This window comes from Helianthus annuus, chromosome 14, assembly GCF_002127325.2.
Source record: "Helianthus annuus cultivar XRQ/B chromosome 14, HanXRQr2.0-SUNRISE, whole genome shotgun sequence".
In the NCBI taxonomy this organism is placed as follows: domain Eukaryota; kingdom Viridiplantae; phylum Streptophyta; class Magnoliopsida; order Asterales; family Asteraceae; genus Helianthus; species Helianthus annuus.
In genome coordinates this window covers 22,008,253-22,023,426 of record NC_035446.2, presented here as the reverse complement: position 1 = coordinate 22,023,426, position 15,174 = coordinate 22,008,253, and the positions used below count along the sequence as shown (strand labels likewise).

The 15,174-nt window shown below is 38.6% G+C and overlaps 2 protein-coding genes across 2 annotated transcripts; both read right to left on the bottom strand.

Moving 5' to 3' along the window:
* Nucleotides 1–1,290: 1,290 nt before the first annotated feature.
* On the bottom strand, nt 1,291–5,731 carry LOC110906487 (heparan-alpha-glucosaminide N-acetyltransferase). Its single transcript, XM_022151611.2, has 12 exons — nt 5,516–5,731; nt 4,554–4,691; nt 4,190–4,271; nt 4,026–4,102; nt 3,835–3,950; nt 3,629–3,740; nt 3,425–3,541; nt 2,632–2,723; nt 2,404–2,552; nt 2,243–2,334; nt 1,572–1,715; nt 1,291–1,483 (listed from the first exon to the last, which is right to left on the bottom strand). Exons 1-12 carry the CDS (start codon nt 5,729–5,731, stop codon nt 1,337–1,339), a joined length of 1,482 nt encoding a protein of 493 aa, XP_022007303.1. The 3' UTR covers nt 1,291–1,336.
* A 703-nt stretch (nt 5,732–6,434) lies between these two features.
* Nucleotides 6,435–6,940, bottom strand: LOC110906486. The gene is made up of 2 exons (XM_022151610.1): nt 6,794–6,940; nt 6,435–6,701 (listed from the first exon to the last, which is right to left on the bottom strand). Exons 1-2 carry the CDS (start codon nt 6,938–6,940, stop codon nt 6,435–6,437), a joined length of 414 nt encoding a protein of 137 aa, XP_022007302.1.
* Between the last annotated feature and the right edge of the window lie 8,234 nt (nt 6,941–15,174).

The following is a 15,174-nucleotide window of genomic DNA, read 5'->3' as shown; positions in this document are numbered from 1 at the left end:
GTGAAGATATGATCCGTGGACTCTTCATGTTCCCCACAAAAACAACATTTGGAATCAGGGATATGAATATTACGATTAACCAATGCGGACCTAGTCGGAATTCTGTTTTGTAAAGCTCTCCAAAAGAAAATACTACACTTAGCCGGCACCCACGGAACCCACCCCATAGTGTTGTCATACCTCGCTGCGTTCTCCTCGACCAACAGCTTCCTAGTTGACGCCGGTGAGAACTTGCCATCTCGGTTTCCTAGCGTGGGCAAACCGTAACGGATGGTACCGCACCTTCCTCTCCTTTCTATGTTAACGGACGACATTATAAACCAGGCTTTTTTCTTGTGGATGGTATCTACCTGTCATGGTCTGTTTTTGTGAAAGCTCCCTCGTTTCTTGTCGAGGCTAAAGAAACCGTGTTCAAAAAATTGCAAGAATCAGCAAGAAAAGATGTTGAGAGGGCATTTGGTGTTTTAAAGGGTAGATGGGGTATACTACACCGACCGGTTCGTGCGATGAACAAGAAAGCAATACATAGCATAGTGTATGCATGTATCATATTGCACAATATGATAATCAAAGAAGACAGACGTGCAATATCCCCGGATTGGGTGCCGGGTCCTCCTACACAAGTTCAAGTTCCACAAAATATCCAAAAAGAATTGCGTAATGAAGAAACTCACTTTCGGTTGAGATACGATTTAATCGAACTAGTAGGTTCTTTAGGTTTGGAGTTTCATGAGTCGGACGAGGAGTAGTTTTTTTTAATTGTAGCCTAAAATATTTCTAGAATGTTAAATTGAACTAGTATGTTTTAATTTTAATGAAATTTATAATTTTAGTGTTTTATTGTTAATTTCTAATTTAAAATAAAAAATTAAAAAAATTTGTGAGTGATGGAATTCTATCACTAGTGATGACCACCGCCACTACAAAATGTTTGTGAGTGATAGAATAGTGGCTGATGACATGGCAGAGTTGATTGGATATTGTGAGTGATAGAATTCTATCACTAGTGATCACCCCCACTCCTCTAATAGTAATCACCGTCATTACAACCATCAAGCACCATTAAATTGTTAGAAGCACACCAAAATTCTAAAGTACAACATGTTATATCTTGATTCCAGATGACACCATAGGGACTTGATTGGTGAAATTGTAAACCTAAGGACTGAAATTGTACTTTACTCTAAGTTTTTTTTTGAATCATATATAATGATTTAGTTAAACTTTTTGCCTACTTGTAACTGTATGATATAAGATAATTGATAAAAGTTACACAATTAATAAATTCTTAGAAGCACACCAAAATTTTAAAGTACAACATGTTATATCTTGGTTTTTAAAGCTTCCAATATATACCAAGCTTGTGTAAAATCCCAGAAATCACTCCCCAAAACGTTATCTCAACAAATATCACGTATAAAAGCGTCCCAAACCTTTCGGAGTTCCAAACATCGATAAAAACATGATCACGTATCCAATTTACCTAAAACACAACGATAATATACGTGTTAAAACCGTATAAGTTTTCACTGCAAAATAACTAAAACTTTGGTGTTAGGTGGTTATGTTACCAGATTGTTATCGACATTCTTGTAGTACCATCCATTTATAAACCCTGCTAAAATGCCTTGTGCTCCCAGTACAAAAACCAACATCGCATTCATACCAATCCATTCAAAGAGCAAAAATGGAGTCCGTTTTCCCCAAATATCAATCTGTCAAATTGATTAAACAAACCCAAAGGTTGGAGTTACATATTGCATATTCGAGATTTGAGTATGTTTATTTGATCAAAATGTTACATTAGTTAAAATGTTATAACTAATAGATCGTAATCATTATGAAAAAAAAAACATATTGATTATAACTAATAGATCAAAACGTTACATTAGTTAATTGAATATAGATGAACACACGTCTCATTCGTAGTCATACGTAGATGAACATGTGGTACGTAGTTTGCTCGTTATCTTTATACATAAAAGTTTTAGCATAATAGCAAGAGTTGTTACACCTAAGCAAACAGCAAAATAAATATTGTAACTATTTTAAATTAAGAGTTTTAAGTATTATCTTTGCTCGCGTACATTCATCTACCTTGCAAAAGAAATAAAGAACATTCTAATTCTCTTGACGAACAAACACAAACACTTAAGACAGATAACGTGCAAACTATGTACCATGCTAAATTTCGGTTTTTAGGGGGTGTTGCAAGTTTTTAACAATGGGAAGTTTTCCTTACCAGGATGTAAAAAGCTGAAAATACAACTCCTGCAGCTCCCGCAGTGAAACAAACGTAGCTGATACTGTAGAGTTGCTTGTTTATAGGAATCGCTACATAAAATAAAGTTGTTTAAGGACTATAATTAAAAGAATTAGTGTTGGTAAAATTAAAAAATATACCATCAGTAAAATGAAGAAGAATTGCTACGATTAACAAGCCAACCCCCATTGTAACCCATTGCTTCAGCCTCTCAGCATGCCCCTTGAAGTGGATCAAGACATGGCCATAGTGAATGCCGATGACCCCGGTTAGAATTGCTGAGATTGAACTGTAAGACAAAATCATGAAATTGCATATACGTTTTGTTAATCCTTGGTTATTTAATATTTGTTTCTTTTGGTTAGTACCTTAATAGGCCTTCAGGTTCGAAGGGAGCACGACACCAAGTAGGGGCGTCTGGACGGAGAGGACCAGATTCCGGAGAATTAAGAGTGCAAGCCTGTGATTTAAAAATCGCAAAAATCAAAAAAAAAAAAAAAAAAAAATCATGAGTGTCCAATTATAAAAGAACCACTAAACCACTTCCGATGATATTTACTACTAATCAGAGGACCTTCACTGATGCGCGCAAAAGGCCGCGTGGTTCCTCAGTGAAGGTTGCAATTGTTGGTAATCTGTTGGTCAAGGTCTGTAGGAAAAAATGGCTATGGGTAATGAATAATGCACCAACAGATCACGCACATAAATCTTATATCGTATCCTTTAACTTCGTCAATAGTCACTTTCTTGGTATTGGTGGCTTCCTATTCTATATTCTTTGACTTGGTGTGTTGGTATGTTGCTCGTTTTGGAGCCGAGGGTCTCTCTGGAAGCAGCCTCTCAATCCTTAGGGATAGAGGAAAGGTCTGTCTACATCCCACCCTCCCCAGACCCTATAAGTAGCTTTGCTATTTGTGGGATTTACTGGGTATGGTTGTTGTTGTTGTATTTCTAAAATTTATTTTTTATCCTTTTGGAATTTTATCTTATCAACAGAACAACGACAAACCGAACCTTTTATCATTTTCCGGATTTGATTAAGGTATGGCTTTCCATTGTGGTTTTTTTGTAGCTCATATGGTCAGTTTTCTAATAGCGATTATATTCCTACAGGATTAGAGTTCTTATGTGTTTATCTTAATTGATATATAAAGAACGAACCTTTAATCGAATCCATACAGGCAGCGAATAAAGATGATTGATACCCCAAACTTCTCTATCAACATAACCAACCGCGTTACAAGCAGGACCAAGATGCCCTCTCATACCACACACAACCTAAAAGAACAAACACAATAATCAAGTTTTGAATACAAGCTTCTTTTCCTTTATAACTTATAGGTTGATAGGTGGATTCAATCTTACTGTGAAAGTCTCTGATTTACCGTCATCATCGTGTATTGTAAAACTCCAATCAGGAACATATAAAGCGTATGTTGTGATCATGTAAACTAGAAACGCGATGAACCCTCCAAGCCTAATCTCAAACGCGAGAAACAAAGGAATTGATAAAAATACCATCCGAAAACAAAACTTAAGTACATTACATGAAATGTTAAGTTAAGATTTACCATTGCCATCTATAAGCTGAGAAAATGGAGAAATAACCGGGCTCTATGACTGTTGGTCTATGCTTTGCGGTGAAGGTTTCGATCAGGGCTACGACCATGTACACCAATGCTATTCTCTATGGGAAAAATGTTATATTATCCTTAGATTGTTATTGTTGCATTTGAGTTAGGATATCAAATATTAAGAATACCTGAAGGATGCCACACCATCTAATTTTCTTCATGTCTACTCCATAATTTAAGTCATATGGTGCATGTGAGTACCCTCCTGTATGTAGAAAGATTTAGTTGCAACCTCAGGAGAATATTTCATGTAAAATTATCAAAATAACCGTTCTTTTCAAATCAACATTACCTTGCAAAATAATTCCCCAAAACAACATCTTCAATGTTCTTATGATAATCTTTTTTACTGCATACTTGGTATTTGGAACCCTCTGCGAAGGATACTTCATATTGTTAAAAAGACGAACGTAAACAGACACTACTAGAAAACTGACTTTTTTAGACGTCACTTTACTAATCCCACCAGACGGATGGATCATAGCATAGGGATCAACCACCTAATCCTAGAAAATTATAATAAATAAAGTTTATATTTCTACCACATTCGTTCGATAACCTAACCCCCCGGTATATAGCAATGGATTGGCGAGGGACAAAGTTGATTTTGGATGAGTACATATTACTAAGATAGGATTCTGGATGAGATTTTGTACCTTAAGAGCAAGGGCAATTGCCACCCCGACAATGAAGAGAAAGAACGGCAACACAAAATCAGCCAGGGTGCACCCGTTCCACGGTGAATGATCCATTCGCTCATATACTCCTCCAGCGTCATCTACTAGTATCATTAGCTGAAAAAACGAAAAAAAGAGGTTGTTTGATTATGTAAATCTATTTGTGAGAAATTTAACAAAATAGAAAATGGAATATACTTTCATACTCCTACCTTTTAAGTACACATTTGTGTAGTTGTTACTCTTACCAAATACTAACTAGTCTTAAGCTACCCGCGTTGAGGGGCGGAGACGTAAAACCATGCTAAGTAGCAACCAAATGTCGATCAAAACCGGGAAAATGCGTAAACACATGAATTTCTAACACCAAATGACTTAGTGACGTAAAACGTAGACGGAATCGAATTTATACCAATACTTATTAGTAAGTGGAGAGGGTAAAAAAACTCAAGAGACCAAATTTAATTACCAATCACCGTGCTAAGTAGCAAACGAATAAAAAAACAACCCAAGGGACCAAATGTGACTATCAAACACCATGCTAAGTAGTAACTGAACGATGAACAAATCTGGGAAAAACGTATAACAAAAAGTAATAAAAACTCTAAACTTATTTAACTTACGTGACACAAATTAGTTGAGGGACCAAAATTACTATCAAACACCATGCCAAGTATCAAACGAACGACGAACAAATTTGGAAAAAGTGTATAACAAAAAGTAATAAAAAATCTAAACTTACTTATCTTTTGTGACAAAAATTATAAAAAACTAAAGTTTTGTTAATCATTAAATATAGTATACAACAGGACAAAGAAAGAGACTCACAAAATCCTCAATGTGTTATGTTTTAATTTTAATTTAATTTAATTTAATTTAATATATATAGATAATATGCAAACCATAAGTTCATTACTCTCATAATAGGTTGTTAAACTTACAACAATGGTTAGACCTCTAAACGCATCCAATGTCGCAACCCTCTTACTCTTTTTCTTCAACAGTGGGTTATCGCCACCGTTTGGTTGCTCGTTTTCTTTTGTTGTCGTTTTGATTTGATCATCTGTTAGCTCCACCATTGTAGTTTTGGGTTTTTCTCCGGCCATAGATATTGGAGCACGACCAAACCCTTCTTCTAGTCTCTTTGGACCCTCCATAATATAAAAACCGTTATCCTTTCTATCTTCTATTAAAACCCTCTTACTTATATATATATAAACACAACTTATGTATACATACATACAAACATATATAATGAACAATAATGAGTTTTTTAAGGGTAAGGGAAGGCCGGTCGTTTTAACTGTCAAATATTTATTTTATAAAGTCAGATAAAAAAACAAAGAAGAACTTCCAAAATCTTGTTCCATTGGTAACAAGTAATGAACATTAGGTTAGTCGATCACTAGGTAGATAATTGTTTTGAATTCGTACTTAGTCATTTATGGACTTATACGGCGTAATAAAACCGATGTTAGTTTCTGCACTAAGCTACTTTAACTTTTTAATAGAACTTTATATTTTTGTACTGTCCATTAATATAATTAACAGGCGATAACATCTCAGTGCAGAAATGTTTTAAAAAGATGAATCTTTGCCGTCCGCTAATTCATATATTCAAAATAACTAACGATGTATATTTAAAAGAAAGATTCATTGTTATTTAATCATGGAAAGGTCAGAACATGAAATAAAAATACTGGAAAAAGGACAAAGAGGAAGGGCATTTAGCAATTATGGCATGTCATTAAAAAATATATATAATATCTCCCGTCAATTAACTTCGAGCTGAGATGAAGTAAGAGGAATCCATCATAGTAAAATATATGCATAGAAAATTAATACAAAGACTGGTTAACATCAACTAATCAACATCTTTGGAGCCAAAAACAACGACATATAATACGAAGGAATACTCCCCAATACCGACTTAGCGAGAGTGAGCCTACCAGCAAAAGAAAGGTGTCTCGCTTTCCATTTTGACAGTCTAGCTCCCACCCTGCTCACCACCGGTTCCCAAAATTTGGCCCGCTTCATATTAGCCCCAATTGGAACTCCCAGATACAAAAACGGGAGCGACCCAGCTTCGCAATTCAGTTTAGACGCCAAACGAGCTACCTCCTCCTCCTGAACTCCAATGCCAAAAGCTTACATTTTTTATTATTAATTTTCAGCCCCGTGACAAGACCTAACCATCTTAGGAGCCGGATGAGAGTCACCACATTCTGATCTGACCATTTGCCAATAAAAAGAACATCGTCAGCGTAACAAAGACTAGAGAGAGTTGGCCCGTCATTAGGAAGCTGAAAACCTTGAAAAAGGCCAGCAGCCATCGCTTTATTCAAAAACAAATTAATAACTTCCATGGCAATAATGAAAAGGAAAGGGGATAGCGGATCCCCTTGGCGTAGACCGCGTTTAAATTTGAATTCCGCAGTAGGAGAGCCATTAACTAAACTGAACCCATGCCAGACCGAAGGCAACCTTTAATCCACAAGATCCATTTGTCCGGAAATTCCATATGAGACATCATTTGAAGCAGGAATTTCCAATTGAAAGAGTCGTAAGCTTTTTCGAAGTCAACTTTTAGAATAAGCATTTCCGTCTTATTTTTCTTTGCCCAAGTAACTGCTTCACTGACAATCAGAGGGCTATCTAAAATGTTGGCCTTTTGCTGGGCGATGTGGCATCTTGAGAGTTCCAATTTATTCACTGAATAGAGTCGTAAAGGGGTGTGGAAGGATATTGGCTCCATGGCTCAAGAGCTGAGTAAAAGGGGTATCGATGTTAAGCAAAATCTGATCGTGATCAATGGCAGCTGGAAATGGCGAACATGCTCGGATGACGTGTTCTCAGTTAAGCAAGTTCGTTGTGATCTTGAAGACGCGATGGGGCCAGATTTGGGATGTCTTGCAGGTTTCGAGTGGTCCAGTTGGGCTCCGCCGAAAGCTAACCTCCTTCTTTGGCGTGCTACCCTCGGTAAGATCGCGAGTCGGGTCGGTTTATCACATAGAGGCATTCCTATGCCTGATGTCTCTTGTCCTCGGTGCGGCCTCGGTAGCGAAGATTCCAACCATATTTTCATTAATTGTCTTTGGGCGAGAAGCATTTGGTGGAATGTGCTTTCGTGGATGAGGATTTGATTCCCTAATCAATGTGAGTCGATTGCTGACTTAATGAGTTACGTTAAAGAGATTCCCGGAGGAAAGATATGGAAGAAGCTGATTCGTACTATTGTTATGGCTACAATCTGGAGGATTTGGAGTGCCAGAAACGCTAAAGTGTTCGAAGACAAGTTCATTCCTATAATGAAGACGACAGAGCTCGTGAAAGAAGACTCTTTTCTTTGGATTAGTAATCGTTCTAATCTTAAGAAGCCGGATTGGAGCAACTGGAGGTGCTTTGATTTAGTTGGCATTGTTTGTTGAGTTTCTTTTGGTTGTTTTGTTTCGTTTCTTTTAGTTGTTTTGTTGTATCTCAGCTTCTTGCTGGCTCTTTATATGCATATATAAAGTGGTTTTGCTGTTCAAAAAAAAACAAGTCAAATAAAAGAGAAAGAGATATAAAGAAAATATATAAACAAAAGCCATTGATACCCAGGTTTAATCCTGATGGTGGTTGTAACGCCCGGCTATCTTGTACTTTCCATTTATAGAAGGTTTTGTTCGTAATCTATTTTTGGAAACCTTGTATTCTTGTAATCATTTCCTTTCTTTGTAATCTTTATCAAATCGAGACTTGGATCATTAATGGAACTGGTATTTTGTTATGTGTATGTTGTACGCACTCTAATTAAGCTCGTATGTCCAACTTCGTGAATCAATCTATTTTTGATCATTTCTCTTGGAAACTATGTGTGAACTTGTAATTTAACTAAGCTTATGCTTTGAACGTGTTTTAAACAAGAACGACACTTGAATTGATACTTATACGCTCGATTATACTTGGGTTATATTCCTCATGCATAAACATACCTTAATCTATGCTTTTGTGACAAGAATGGTCCTTAAAACACCATAAATCATCAACTACACAACTATAGGGGCCAAAATTGTAAAAAAAGAAACTTGTTTCCGGAACCTAGGTGGCGCGCGGCCCGCGTCCTCTAGCCTGGATATCCCAGGCGGGCCGCGTGAGGCTCGTGTCTGCAGAACTCTTGGATGGTCGCGACCAGCCACCATTTTGAGCGGGATTTTTGAGTTTAAACCGTGTTTTGGCTCTTGTAATCACCTCTAAACAACCCTAATCACCTCCCTATAAGTACCCAAGCTTCCCCAAACACTTGGACACTTTCACCACTCTCAAATCTCACCAAAACACTCCCAAATTCAAGCAAGAATCTGCATTTTCGGACAGATTCATACCTCTACACTAAACTTGGTATAACTTGCTCATTTCTTGATGAAAACACTTGATTCTTCTTCCTATTTACTTGGTTAATCATGGAGTTTGATTCCTTGACTTCTCCTTGGAGAAATCAGACCTGGAATTGCTCCGAAATTGACCAAAAACTTTCTGTTTTGATACAAACTTATGTAAACTTCATCCAACTTGTGTTTGACATAACTCAAGCCAATGTCCTAATGCTTACAACCCCTCTTATGGTTGGTTAAGCTTAAAAACATGGTTGAGACATCTAAATCAGGGGTTAAAACCTCATAAACTTTCTGTTTTTAATTAGGGTTTTACCCACAAGTAGTGTTCAAGTATGAAACTTGATGAATGTGTGATGGTTGGACTAGCTTGGGCTATCCTTCATAAGAATCCACTCATTACTTGATGTTTTGCTATAGTTTAGTTGTTGTTAATACCATAATACTTGTATGTTCGTGACCCTCCTTGTTGTTTATAACAACAAGTGTAGTGGTGAACAATAGAGGTGCCTAAATGGAAGCTTGTTCTTCCTACCTCATGTATGAACTCCATGACACAAAGAGGTGCCTAAATGGAGACATTAATCTCCTACCTCATGCTTGAATCATAAGACTTGTAATCTATATAATATGTAAGCTATTTTATGTACATACATATATACCTAGGTAACTAAACTTGATGGTAACTTAATAGTTACTTGTCAAGAATATGTTACATCATCTATGACCATGCTCTTGTTACGACTCTAATGGACCTTTGAATCCATGAAATCATACCAACTCTCTTGAGTTCTAATAGTGTCAAGAATAAGGGTTATGTGTACAAGATGATTATTTTTACATATGATATTTTCTATACATTTTAAACTCCGAATCTATAATCTTCCGTAAACACCAAACTCACACACCTTGTTTGCCTTGTGTAGAAGGACAAGGTGCTCCAACCTAATCCATCCACCAACTCACTCGTGGGAATTCAAGTAGGAAAAGCTTGCAAACACCGTGAGTATACTCGTATTCCCCTTTTTTACTTTTACCACTTTTGGGGTGTAACATGTTTATCTATCAACAAACTTACACATGAACATTTTGCTTAAACACATGAACATTCCTATAACATGCTTGTATACGTGATGGCTTGATGCTTTAAACTTGGATTTATCTTATGTGTTGAATTTATCATTAACTTCGTACGAGCCAAACCGTGACATATGTAGCGCTATAGGATTAACGACCCGCCTCTTTATCTTCGGTTATGTCATGAGCATATTGCGTTTCCTTGGTTTGATATGTTAGACACATACCATGTTTAAATGTTTATCTTGAATCACATGCTTGCTATGAGGAATTGTTTAAAACTTATCTTTTGCTATGTATGTATCAAACTTGTATACTCGCCTTTGCTTTTGCATTGAATTGTATTTTTAAACATGTTACAGGTTGATGATGACGATGCTATGAAAAGAAGTAGCGTTGATGCCTAGATACACATATAGACGTTTAGGTTTAATATGTTGTATCAATTTTGCTTATGTTGTTATGTATTACTTTTGGAACTTGTTGTTATTTGAGTTTATGTAATGTTGACTATTTGAAGTTATGAAATGAAATTGGGATTATTAAAATATTGTCACAAATAGCGTTATGATGTCTCTAGCAATCTTCACACTTCGTCTCATCCCGATGTTTCCGCCATTGGTTGGGGTGTGACAGATTGGTATCAGAGCCATAACTATAGGGAATTAGGAAAATTGCCATGCTTTTGCCCTAGTCTATAGTTTTAGGACCTTTGTCTCTTATTTGTTGTTTAAAACTTTTGTGCTCTACCATGCATGCTTCCTAGCTACACTTCTTGTTATTAAATTTATGCGCCTTTCCTAAGGCTAACACGAATACACTTATTCTATTTTATACTCTTGTAACATCAACGAGACAACTTTACCAAAATAGGCGTGAAACCCACAATTTGGTAAACGACTCTCATTCCACCTTTTATCTATTTTGCACGAAATTTCACCATTAAGCTAGGAGTGATATCCACAACTTAATGGTAATTTCCATTTCAACTCTAGTGGACCCTTGTCAAAGTGTCAAAATTTTATTTTGGCCGACAAGTACCAACCACATTTAGGGTACGAAATCGTCAAGTTAGGGGTGAAACCCGCATCTTGCCGATTAAGTCCCATTCCTTGATTTTTATTCTCGCCAAAGTCCCGAATGTTCCAATCATTTAGAGATGTGTAGTAACCGGTAGGGTAAGATACCGTTAATCGCTTCTCGACGAGAGTATCTTACTTATAGGCCAAAGCACAATATCTCTAAATCGAAAGGACTTTCGACCCACTTTGGAATTGTCGACGTTTCTCTACCCGAAACAATCCTATGTTTTATTGAGCCTCTCTTTTATGCATCTCAATTTATATGTGATTTTATACTTGAACGTTCATTCATTTCGAAATGTCGTTTTAATCATTTCACACGTTACCGCAATCACAAACAATAATAATTCTCGTGAACAAACTAAATTTACACCTTTTATGCAACTTATGTGTTATACTTGTTGAATGCATGTTGGAAACTTATGCTTTATGTGAACTTTACTTGATACGTGAACACTTACTTGCTTTTACATACACAAACCTTATTTTTTTTTTCAATTAATGATCAAGTCTCATCCCTTCCTTCTCTTTTTTTTTTTAATCTTTTAGATGTCGTCTAGTTCCTCCAAGAGACGCAAGTCAAAGAAGGGTTCGACTTCCACCGCCATGTCTCAAAAAGATTGCATGAAATTTATGGCCAAACAATTTGCTAAAGTCCTACCCGACATCGTTAGCAAGATTCAAACCGATTCACCGCATGGCTCTGTTGACTCAAAGGCAGACAAACCCAAACCAACCTTCCATTTTAAGCAATTCATGGCTTGTAAACCCCTAGAATTTACTGGCAAGAATGGCGCTACCGCCATGATGAACTGGTTTGATGCCATCGAGCTTACCTTCTTGCAAAGCGGTTGCCCTGACGAACTAAGAACCTTGAATGCAACTGGGGTGTTTCGTGAAAAGGCACTCGAGTGGTGGACGACTGAACGCAACAGAAGAGGAAACGAGGTCGCACATGCTATGCCTTGGGACGATCTCAAACAACTTATGAAAGACCACTTCTGTCCCCCTCATGAACTCCAAAAATTGGAGAACGAATTTTGGAACCTTACTCAGAAGGGGAGTGACATGGATGGCCTGATTACGCGCTTTAAACAACTCAGTGTTCTCTGCCCTGGACAAGTTGAAACCGTTCCCAAAACCGTAGCCAAATTCATCCGTTGTGTTGCACCTACCCTGACAAACCACCTTGCCTCTGCTAATCCCCAAACCATTGAAGATGCTTTTCGTATAGCCACCGAACTCAAAAACAACTGCGTTCTTCATGGAACCTTTGACAAGGTTTCAACAAAGCGTGCACGCCAAGCTACAATTGACTCTCCTGATGAGCCCAAACCCTCCCAGTCGTCTAAGAAAAACCAAGGCAAGAAGCGGAAGGCTTCGAGCCAAAATTGTGCGGTCGTCACTCCGCCAAACCCACAACCCCTTCAAACCGTGCCTGCTTTTACCAACAATGAAACTCCACGCAAGGTTTACACTGGAACGCAACCGAAGTGTGGCAAATGCTAGTATCATCACCCTCCAAACGTTCAATGTCGAAAGTGCGACAAGTGTGGCCGAGGTGGGCATACTGCTCCATACTGCCGCTTTCCACCTCATGCCCACCAAAACCAAGCCCTTTTGGCTCCGAATCAAGTCGCCCCTGCACGAGCATGCTACACGTGTGGTGATACCAACCATATGGCCAACGTGTGCCCTCAACGATACCAGCCACAACAACCTCGACAGCAGCAACCGCAGCCTCAACAACAACAGCAACAGGTCCAAGAACCCGCTAGAGGTCGAGCTTTCCTCCTCACCACTGCTCAGGCTCAAAACGCGAACGACGTCATTACTGGTACGTTTCTCGTTAACCATGTCTATGCTTCATGCTTATTTGATACTGGTGCCGATAAAAGTTTTGTGTCGTTAGAATTCGAGTCCTTGCTCAAGTGTAAACGCTCTAAGTTGCCAAAACCTTTCGCTGTCGAAGTCGCAGATGGTAAAACCGTCGTTGTCAAATCTGTTCTCTCCAACTGCTCGTTGATCCTAAACGATCATACGTTTTCAATCGATCTCATACCTATGGAAATGGGTAGTTTCGACGTCATAGTAGGTATGGACTGGCTTAGGCAAGTTCGTGCTGAAGTTGTCTGTTCCGAGAAGTTTATTCGCTTACCTCTTCCAAACGATGACTCTCTACACATCTATGGTGAAAAGCCTTCTCAAGGCCTTAAGCTTATGTCGTGTATCAAAGCAAACAAATGCTTACGCAAGGGTACCTTTGCCTTTCTCGCCTACATTGTGGAAAAGAAGGACAAAGGCCTAAGCATAAGCGACGTTCCTATTGTACGCGACTTTCCGGATGTATTTCCCGACGATCTTCCTGGTCCGCCTCCTGCTCGTTCTGTCGATTTTCGCATCGACTTAGTGCCTGGCGCTACGCCTGTCGCTAAGTCTCCCTATCGTTTAGCACCCTCTGAGATGCAAGAGCTCTCGAGCCAACTTCAAGAGCTTCTTGACAAAGGCTTTATACGCCCTAGTACTTCTCCTTGGGGCGCTCCCGTTTTGTTTGTCAAAAAGAAAGATGGATCATTTCGTATGTGTATTGACTATCGTGAGCTCAACAAGCTTACCATCAAAAACCGATACCCTCTTCCTCGCATTGATGACCTCTTCGATCAATTGCAAGGCGCAACCTGCTTTTCAAAGATCGATCTTTGTTCTGGGTATCATCAATTTCGAGTACTCGAAGAAGATGTACCTAAAACCGCCTTCCGTACGCGTTATGGTCATTACGAGTTCGTGGTCATGCCCTTTGGTTTGACCAACACACCTGCTGTTTTCATGGATTTAATGAACCGCGTGTGCAAAGCATACTTGGACCGTTTTGTGATCGTCTTCATCGACGATATTCTCATCTATTCCAAGACGCAAGAAGAGCATAAGCGACACTTGCACCTTATCCTTGAACTCCTTCGTACTGAACGTCTATACGCCAAATTCTCCAAGTGTGAATTTGGCTAAAAGAGGTTCAATTCCTTGGTCATACTGTCAACGAACTTGGAATTCACGTTGACCCCGCTAAAATCGAAGCTGTGAAAAATTGGATCGCACCTAAGTCTCCGTCTGAAATTCGCTCGTTTCTTGGTCTTGCTGGTTACTATCGTCGTTTTATCTCCAACTTTTCAAAAATCGCTGTTCCTTTGACCTCCTTGACTCAGAAGGAGAGACCTTTTGTTTGGGGGTCCCGAATAAGAGGAATCTTTTCAAACGCTCAAGGATATGCTTTGCAATGCTCCTATCCTAACGCTTCCTGATGGTAACAATGATTTTGTCGTGTATTGCGACGCTTCAAACCTCGGCCTTGGTTGTGTCCTTACGCAACGTGACAAGGTTATCGCTTACGCATCGAGACAACTCAAAATTCATGAGAAAAAACTATACTACCCACGACCTTGAACTTGGTGCAGTCGTTTTTGCATTGAAGATTTGGCGACACTACCTTTATGGTACTAAATGTGTGGTCTTCACCGACCATAAGAGCCTTCAACACATCTTCAACCAAAAGGAACTAAACATGCGTCAACGTCGTTGGGTGGAATTGTTAAACGACTACGATTGCGAAACTAAATACCACCCAGGTAAAGCGAATGTAGTAGCCGACGCTCTTAGTCGTAAAACTCATGTCAAAAGTATCCATTGTTTCCAACTCGTCCACGATCTTCAAAATCGCATACGTAACGCTCAGTACACATCCGTTAATGAGGGTAACCTCTACAACGAGATGCAATGTGGTGCTAAAAATAGTCTCGTGTCTAAATCTGATGGCATTTTATACTATCTCAATCGTATCTGGATTCCCAACCGTGATGATCTTCGCAAATTTCTGATGAAGGAGGCCCATAACACGAAGTATTCTATTCACCCTGGTGCCGACAAGATGTACCATGATATGCGTACATCCTATTGGTGGCCTGGAATGAAGAAGGATATAGCCACCTTCGTCTCAAAATGTCTCACATGTTCCAAAGTGAAAGCTGAACATCAACGTCCCTCTGGCTTACTCAAACAACCAAGAATTCCTAT